Raw genomic sequence first — 9,870 nt, forward strand, 5'->3', positions numbered from 1 at the left:
GGAACAGAGGGGGAGGGGGAGGGAGGGGAAAGAATCTCAAGCAGACTCTGCTCTGAGGGTGGAGCTCAATATGGGGCTCGATCTCAAGATCCTGAGATCATGACCCTGAGATCATGACCTGAGCCAAAATCAAGAGTTGGACTCTTAACTGACTGAGCCACCCAGGCACTCCTTTCATGTCTTTTAATGTTCCATTATGAGGAGTAAAATGTGTAGGATTTTTATGTCCTCTTGTTGAAGTAACCTTTTTATCATTATTAAATGATCTCTTTTATCCATGTAATACAAAGTTTGTTAACTTTTAAAAATAAATATTAATATATTGACCATTGATTAAAAAAACTAGAACAGAAAAAATATAATCTCAGTAACAAATATTAATCAATCAATATTGATAATCTCAATATCAAATGCAGAAAGAGCATTTAACAAAATCATACTTATATATCTGATAAAAACTCTAAGAAAACTAGGAATTGAAAGTAATTCCCCCAACTGGATAAAGAACATCTACAAAAAGCTTACAACAAACCTCATACTTGATGGTGAAAGCCAATGGTGAAAGCTTTCATCCCAAGATCAGGAATAAGAAATTGACATCCTCTCTTACCATTTCAATTCAATATACAGTGGTTCAGGAGGCTCTAGCCAGTACAATAAGGAGAAAAAGAATGTGACCAGATCGGAAAGGAAGAAACAAAATAATCTTTTTTTTTTTTTTTTTTTTTTTAGTTTTAAATTTTTTTATTGTTATGTTAATCCCCATACATTACATCATTAGTTTTAGATATAGTGTTCCATGATTCATTGTTTGTGCATAACACCCAGTGCTCCATGCAGAACGTGCCCTCCTCAATACCCATCACCAGGCTAACCCATCCTCCCAACCCCCTCCCCTCTAGAACCCTCAGTTTGTTTTTCAGAGTCCATTGTCTCTCATGGTTCTTCTCCCCCTCCGATTTCCCCCCCTTCATTCTTCCCCTCCTGCTACATTCTTCTTCTTCTTTTTTTTTTTTTTCTTTCTTAACATATATTGCATTATTTGTTTCAGAGGTACAGATCTGAGATTCAACAGTCTTGCACAATTCACAGCGCTTACCAGAACACATACCCTCCCCAGTGTCCATCACCCAGTCACCCCATCCCTCCCACCCCACCCCCCCACTCCAGCAACCCTCAGTTTGTTTCCTGAGATTAAGAATTCCTCATATCAGTGAGGTCATATGATACATGTCTTTCTCTGTTTGACTTATTTCGCTCAGCATAATACCCTCCAGTTCCATCCACGTCGTTGCAAATGGCAAGATCTTATTCCTTTTGATGGCTGCATAATATTCCATAGAAACAAAATAATCTTAATTCACAGAGGACATGTTCACCCTGAGTTGGAAATCCAATGGAATCTATGGGGAAAAAACTTCTATAATTAATAAGGAAGTTAGGCAAAGTTGGAGAAGGAAAGATCAGGAAAAAAAAAATCAATTGCACTATTATGTGTTAGCAATGGACAATCAGAAATTGAAATTAGAATCTATAATAACATGAAAAAAATAAAATACTTAATAATAAATCTGTCTAAATATGTTCATTGAAAACTACAAAACACACACACTCTCTCTCTCTCTCTCTGTCAAATAAATAAAATCTTAAAAAAGGAGGGGCACCTGGGTGGCTCAGTTAGTTAAGTGTTTGCCTTTGGCTCAGGTTATGATCCCAGAGTCCTGGGATCAAGCCCCATGTTGGGCTCCTTGCTTAGCAGGGAGCCTGCTTCTCCCTCTCCCTCTGCCTGCCACTCCCCGTGCTTGTGCTCTCTCTCTCTCTCTGTCAAATAAATAAATAAAATCTTAAAAGAAAAAAAAGAAAACTACAAAACATATTTAAGGAAAAGTATAAACCTGATTAAAGAAATCCAATATCTAAATAAATGGAGAGATATTGCAAGTTCACAGATAGGAAGACTCAATATTGTCAAAAAACAGTTCTTCCCAACTTGATCTATAGATTCAATGCAATCCCAATCCCAGCAAGTTATTTTGTGGATATATACAAACTGCTCCTAAAGTTTATAAAGAGAGGCAGAAGATCCAAAATAGCTGACATAATACTGAAGGACAAGAACAAAGCTGGAGGACTAATACTCCCTGACTTCAAGACTTACAATAAAGCTACAGTAATCAGAACAGTGTAGTATTGGTGAAAGAATAGACATCTAGATCAATGAAACAAAATGGAGAACCCAGAAATGGACCCGTGTATTATAGTCAACTGATCTTTGACAAAGGAGCAAAGGCAATAAAATAGAACAAAGATAGTCTTTTCAAAAAACGGTGCTGGAACAATTGTACTCCACATGCAAACAAGTGAATCTAGACACAGATCTTACACCCGTCACAAATTAATTCAAAATGGATCACAGGACTTAAAAGTAAAACACAAACTATAAAAATCTTCGAAGAAAACCTAGTTGATCTTGAGTATTATAAATACAACACCAAAGGCATAATCGATGAAAGAAATAACTGACGGTTGAGGTTCATTAAAATTTAAAATTGCTGATCTGCAAAAAACAGTAACAAGAGGATGAGAAGACAAATCTTTCACAGGGAGAAAATATTTGTAAAAGACGCATTTGATAAAGGATTATTACCCCAAATACACAAAGAACTCTCAAAACTCAATGATAAGAAAACAACTTAAACAAAACATGAGCCAAAAACCTTTAACTGACATCTCACCAAAGAAAGACATATAGATGATAAATAAGCATATGAACAAATGCTTCACATCATACATCATTAAGGAAAAGCAAATTAAAATGAGATATCACTTCATACCCCTGGTTAGTACTTGGATGGGAGATATCACTTCATACCTATTAGAATGGCCACATGCAGAACACTGACAACACCAAATGCTGGTGAGGACGTGGAGCAACAGAAACTCATTCATTGCTAGTGAGAATGCAAAATGGTACAGTCACTTTGGAAGACAGGTGATTTCTTATAAAACTAAACATACTCTTACCATATAATCCATCAATTAGGAAGGAAGGAAGGAAGGAAGGAAGGGAGTGAGGAAGGGAAGGAGGGAGGGAGGGAGGGAGGGAGGAAGGAGAGAGAAAGGAAGGGAGAAAGGAAAGATGAGGAAGGGAGATTTCCATCTATATTTTCCACCATTATGCAAATATTAATTCAAAATATATTAGAGACCTAAATGTAAAATCTACAATTACAAAACAGCTGGAAGTAAATATAGGAAAAAAGATTGTATGACCTTGGGCTAGGCAAAAATTTTTTAAATATGACACCAAAAGCATGATCTGTAAAAGGAAAAAGTGATAAATTAGACTCCATCAAAATAAAAATAAATCTGCTGTTCAAAAGACACTGTTAAGAGAATGAAATAAGCCACAGACTTGGAGAAAATTTATCTGAAAAGGACTTGTATCTGGAATATATAAAAGATGTTCAAAACTTAATGATAAAGAAAAAAATATTTCAATGAAAAATACAGAGATGCTTAACCAAAGAATTTATATGGTTAGCAAATAAGCATAGGAAAAAATACAAAACACCATTAGTCATTAAGAAAAAGTAAATTAAAACTATAATGAAATACTACCATATGCCTATCAGGATGTCTAAGAACAAGAAAATATATCAGTGATACTAAGAAATCAATAAATACTTTTGGGAAAACTGAAATAGCCATACAATGCAATACTATTCACCAATAAAAAGGAATGAACTCTTGATATGTACTACAACATGTATGAATCTCAATTATTCTGAGTGAAAGTCAGACATAAAAGAGCATGCACTGCATGATTTGGTTTTTACAAACATATAGAAAATACAAACTATATTATATATTGATAGAAAGCAGGAGGAATTATAAGGGATTGCATCTAGAAGGGAAGATATTAAAGGATCCTCTGGCAGTGATGGATATATTCATTACCCTAATTGTGGTGATGGTTTTATGGATGTATTCATATGTCAAATTTATCAAATTGTACCCTTTATTTATTTATTTTTAAGATTTTATTCATTTATTTGAGAGAGAGAAAGAGCATGAGCAGGGTGAGGGGCAGAGGGACAAGCAGACTCCCCGCTGAGCAGAGACCCCGATGCGGGGCTCTATTCCAGGACCCTGGGATCATGACCTGAGCAGAAGGCAGACGCTTAACCAACTGAGCCACCCAGGCGCCCCTGTACCCTTTAAATAACTGCATTTTGTGTAGTTTTATTTATGTTGGCTATACTTCAATAAAGTGCTATGCATCTGTGCACATGTATGTATACACAGGTATCCCCCACTTTTCAAAATTTCACGTTATGCCACTTCACTTTTACAGAAGATCTATGTTAGTACCTGGTTCTGCTAACTGGCAGTAATCTGAAGAGGACTTTTGCTTTTATGAAAAAAGGGGCATAGTAAAAATAGCATTGAGCATTTGTTTTGCAGTGAGACATCATAGAGGTAGTGCATGACCCAAGCAGCGAGAATGGCACCTCCGGGCTCCTTCCCAGTGAGCTATGCTCAGCATCTCAGCATCAAGCTGTGTCTGTGAGCATCTGTGTTTTATCTCAATTTAGTCTGCTCATCCAAGATGTATCCTAAGGTCTCAGAAAAGCCTAAGAGAGGTTATTTTTGGGTCTAGGAATGCTCAAAAAATTTTCCATATAAATGAATGCTAATTGCTTGTTTGCTATACACCATTTCGGTTTATAAAAGTTTTCATAGAAATGTTCTACTTTTGGATAGCAGGGGAAACCTGTATATAATACGTATGAAATAGATAATAATATAAAATAATAGGTATAATATATAATAAATAATAAAAGGATGCATATATACATATATGATATACATATATCAAGAAGATTACGTGTGTGTATGTGTGTGTGTGTAGGCATATAGATAACTTTCTGTTGAAAGTCATGCTCAAATCTATCCCTTGCTGCAATTTGGTATCCTAAATGTTTGGGATTACCTCATTTTAGGAAGTTACTTGTGTAATATTCTGCTTTATTGTACTTACTTTCATTTACTCTTCTCTGGTTTTCGGCAGTGCCCAGCTTAGCACTTTCCAGATGGCAAATACTAGCTAATTCATGGTTGAGTTCAGCAGAAGTAAGCTTCCAGAGGGAATTATTCTCCCCTTAAGGATATCCGTGATGGAACTTTACAAAGGATTTCTTATAAAAATCACAGTTTAATTAAAAAGTCAAAGAATCTAAACAATTTGGAAATAAAATCCAAATAGTTAAGCATTCCCTCTCACTTAAACCAATTCAAACCTTGCATCGGCTTTCACAGTTTATACTGAAGGAAATTTATTTTTATACTAAGCACACATTCATTTAGAATACATACAACCAGGAAGATCAAATAAACATGCTTTTTAAAATGGCAGAATGCAATAACTATTGGTATACTAATTAACCTTCTTCTAACCCCCAGGATCCTTTAGACATAAAAATCTTAATACCACACAGTGATAGGGGCCACCAATCCAAACCATTACTCGGAACAAAGTGAGGCTCCAAAGCAACTTGCCCAAAGTCCCACTGTTAGTAGGTCTGTATGGATGTGATGTGTCCTATAAATGAGTGCTAGCCCTCTAAAAAGTGCTGCTCTCTGGCTGGCCTGTGGGCAGACAGCCCAGATCACAAATGTGCTCGTTGTTTAGAGCTTGCCAGTACACCTGAAGGTAACTGCAATCATCATCACCTCTGAACCTTTTTTAGTTTAGTCTAAGATGACCCATGTTGAGAAAACAGAGGCAGTTATAGTTGGAAAAAACAAATCATTCTCAGCATGTTTGTAATATGTCCACGACTGTGCCAGGTTCTAATCACGGAAATAAGACACAATCATTTGACAAATGACACAGATTCCCATACTCTCAGATTTGACCAGAGATTGCCCATGTAGAGACATTTCTTTGGGAAGATTGATGAGGGCAAAGTCACAGAGATAGTCCCGGAAACTAGTATCAACAGTATACCAGGCACTATACCAGGCCTATTAAAGATGTTGTATTATATAATCCCCGCAATATTTTGTAAGGCAGTGACAGGAGACAGGGCAGTGACAGGAGACAAACCCCATTTTATAGACTGAAAAACTGAGGCTATGCCCTGTTAAGCTACTTGCCAAATTCACAATGCAACAAAGTAACAGAGTTACTATTTAAACCCGGCGTTGAAGGATTGCCTAGGATTTCTGCTGTACTACATAGCCTCCCAGACAGAAAGATCCAGCAAAGGGGAAATACTAAGTGTTTTCATTTTATTCAGGAAGTGTATTTCATATCCAAATTCAGGTCATGTCATTGAGGACTTTCTGAAAATATGTCTTATACTGCTTTTAATTTTTCAAAATCATGAGTGCCATGATTCTGTTCCTCAAAAAAAGAAATAATAGAATCAGAAACAATAAGTAGAATAGATTTGTAAGAAATAAATCACTCTGAGCAAACCTAATTACTTTCTTTCTTCCCACAGAATTACATGGCCAAAAGATAATGGAAGTACAAGACACAATATATCTTGATTACTAATATAACAGATAGTGTCTCTTAGACATTAACTCGCACAATTAATTGAAAATCGTCTCAATCTGGAATAAAAATTGACTTCATAGAAACAAAAGGGCAACGTCATAGACTGTCAGGGACCATTCTGCGCTGCCTGCCTTGCCCTGCCCCAGTGGCCATTCGTCATGGTACTTGCAGGGGCAGCAATTGTCTGGAATTACGAAGCAGACAAATGCTTCTGTCTAGTGCTGGCTCTGCCTAGCTAAGAGACCCAACTTGCATTAGTTGGAAATAAAAGTGGGGAGCCATGGAGAAGTACAACCAGGCAAATGAATAGCAACCATAAAACAAATACATAATGATTGAAGAAAAGAAGTGTGCAAAACCACCAGAAGGAGCCATCAGGACTTCCAGAATTTTGTTGCTGAATTTAAACTGAGGAAACAATGCATCAGTCAGAGTCAGCCTTGAAAACATACAGAACGGAGCCACTGGGACAGGAAGTGAACCATGTTGGATTTAGCAAAGTTCAGAAACCTGCCCAAGGGCACACCTGTCATTGAGGGGTTGGAGGGAGAACTAAAGCACTAGTGTGGCCCTGTCTCCTGATTTTAACCACCTGAACTCCAAGGACACTCCGTGTAAAGATGGACACCATCAACTCACACTTCTTTACCTCCTTGAAGCTGGGCACTCGAGGCTTCACAAGTCAATGAGATGACCTGGGGTGGTTACTAGTAGAAAGAAGTACAACCTCCGTAATGAAGATAATTGGGGCCCACAAAGCGGTAAATAAAGAGACAGATCCCCGCTTTCCTCCTAGGAACCTGTGGATTCTTTTGAAGAAATGAGATCTTGGTTTAATCAGAAGACATGGAAAGGACCTGTGCAATGCACCTGTTGGGTCTCTAGCCAGGAGAGATGGCCAGGTTTGCCCAAGTGGTCACACCCTCAGGCTTTGCCCAGGAGGTATCGTCATTCAGGTTTTACACAGAGTGACGATTTGGGTTACTTGTTAGGATGAAAGCAAATTCCTCATGAATCACAGAGAGCAAAGAAGTCTATGTTTGCTATTCTTTTTAAAGATTTTATTTATTCATTTGAGAGAGAGAGAGACAGAGCACAAGCAGGGGGAGAGGCAGAGGAAGAGGGAGAAGCAGGCTCCCCGTTGAGCTGGGAGCCTGATGTGGGGCTCGATCCCAGGACCTGGAGACCATGACCTGAGCCAAAGGCAGACCCCTAACCATCTGAGCCACCCAGGTGCCCCTGTTTGCTATTTAGAGATACAAACTGTCCCAGGGCATAGCTTCTGGTTGCCTGAGCTGAAGATAGGCAACCTCTAGGCAAAAAGAGGAAGCCCTCAAAATGTTTTTCCATATTCTGGAGATTACATTTTGCCTCACTGAGTGTGATAGAGTGAGACTACTACAGCTCCAGACCAAAGCTTTTCAAAATTATGCCAATGGGAAAGTGCCCCAAAGTGACAATACTTCTTATGCAAGAACTTGAAAGATTATTTTAGCAATTACTAGCAAGCCATGTACTTTTATACTAATCAGATGTCATTTTATACTTGAGTATAGCATTGATGCATAAGAGCAGACATCAGTGGTTTAAGAAAAATTCAGAAGTCTGGGGTGTGCTTTTGTGGGGGTGCCGCGGCGGGATGGGCTGGAAAGATGCCAGTGGCGGTGATAGCGGAAAGTGCCTTTAGTTTCAAAAAGTTGCTGGATCAGTGCGAGAACCAGGAACTCGAGGCTCCTGGAGGAATTGCTACTCCCCCAGTGTATGGTCAGCTGTTAGCTTTATATCTGCTCCACAATGACATGAATAATGCAAGATATCTTTGGAAACGGATACCACCTGCTATAAAATCTGCAAATTCTGAATGGGGGGGAATTTGGTCAGTAGGACAAAGAATTTGGCATAGAGATTTCCCTGGGATCTATACAACCATCAACGCACACCAGTGGTCTGAGACAGTCCAGCCAATCATGGAAGCACTTAGAGATGCAACGAGAAGAGCCTTCGCTCTGATCTCTCCAGCCTACACCTCCATCATCGCTGACGATTTCGAAGCCTTTGTGGGGCTCCCTGTGGAAGAGGCCATGAAAGGTATATTGGGTGGCTCAGTCGTTAAGCGTCTGCCTTCGGCTCAGGTCATGGTCCCGGGGTCCTGGGATCAAGCCCCGCATCGGGCTCCCTGCTCAGCTGGAAGCCTGCTTCTCCCTCTCCCACACCCCCTGCTTGTGTTCTCTCTCTCGCTGTCTCTCTCTCTGTCAAATAAATAAATAAAATCTTTAAAAAAAAAAAAAAAAAGAACAAGGATGGCAAGCGGACTCCACCACAAGAATGGTTATGCCCAAAAAGCCAGTTGCAGGGGCCCTGGATGTGTACTTTAACTGGTTTATTCCTTTATCAGAGCCTACCTCAGTGCCCCCGATCCCCAATGAACAGCCATTAGCCAGACTGACGGATTATGTGGCTTTCCTCGAAAATTGATGTATTGTTCTGAATTCAAGATCTACATTCAGAATCCTGTATACTGACAGAGAAATGTAAAATTTTTATTTTCAATTTATTGGATGGATGAAGCACCTCAGCATTCCTTACTGAGGATGTGATAAAATACATATATAAAAGTGTATTATATATATTTTGTCCTTAAACATTATGCTGAATAGTTGTTGAAACAATTCTCATTTTGTAATATTTGACAATTTGGATGGAGCCCGTCAGTATTATGCAGTTTATATTTCCTACTGACTTCTAAAGTACAGCTCTCCTGCTTCGTGTAGGTCAGTGGTTGTCAGCTATTTGTCCCTGCCCCAGCGCGCAGCACACTACCATCTGCACTGATTGTTGCTACCTACAGCGATTCATTTGGGGTTTGAAGAGGACCATCCCCATAGGCAGTATCTGAGCTGCTGGGGCTTCTGATGCACCCCCTTCAGATAATATGCTCTCCTTTCTCCTCACCTCCTGAACATCACTTCTACAGAATGCTGAAATGTAGCTGAAGAACCAAAGACCATTTCCTCAGTAAACCAATTTGTGAACTTCAGATTTTTTCCTGATAGCGTGAGTACATCCATTGCTGGCAGTGGAGGGCTTGCCATGAAAATGCAACTATTTAAGAACCTTCAGGAGAAGTATTAGATGTAATGTTCCTTTCAGAAGAAGGGAAACTTAGGGTGGAATGCATTCTATCGGCAAAGAAGCTATTAAGATAAGTGTTCTACTTTGTACAATTATCCTGCAACCTACTGGTTGCTTATATTTATCCTTTGGTTCAAGGTCTGCCTTTTGGAGAAATATTGAACAAG

At 38.9% G+C, this 9,870-nt stretch overlaps 1 protein-coding gene across 1 annotated transcript; it reads left to right on the plus strand.

Moving 5' to 3' along the window:
* The first annotated feature begins 8,223 nt into the window (after positions 1-8,223).
* On the plus strand, positions 8,224-9,299 carry LOC118551820 (COP9 signalosome complex subunit 8-like). Its single transcript, XM_036117873.2, has 2 exons — positions 8,224-8,668; positions 8,865-9,299. Exons 1-2 carry the CDS (start codon positions 8,224-8,226, stop codon positions 9,044-9,046), a joined length of 627 nt encoding a protein of 208 aa, XP_035973766.2. The 3' UTR covers positions 9,047-9,299.
* The last annotated feature ends 571 nt before the right edge of the window (positions 9,300-9,870 follow it).

This window comes from Halichoerus grypus, chromosome 11 (genome assembly GCF_964656455.1).
Source record: "Halichoerus grypus chromosome 11, mHalGry1.hap1.1, whole genome shotgun sequence".
Lineage (NCBI taxonomy): Eukaryota > Metazoa > Chordata > Mammalia > Carnivora > Phocidae > Halichoerus > Halichoerus grypus.

Bases quoted from the DNA above. Each gene is read 5' to 3' on its own strand.
- LOC118551820 (XM_036117873.2), top strand. From the start codon at position 8,224: ATGCCAGTGGCGGTGATAGCGGAAAGTGCCTTTAGTTTCAAAAAGTTG. The intron at 8,669-8,864 runs GTGGCTCAGTCG...AAAAAAAAAAAG, and splicing joins GGCCATGAAAGGTATATTGG to AACAAGGATGGCAAGCGGAC.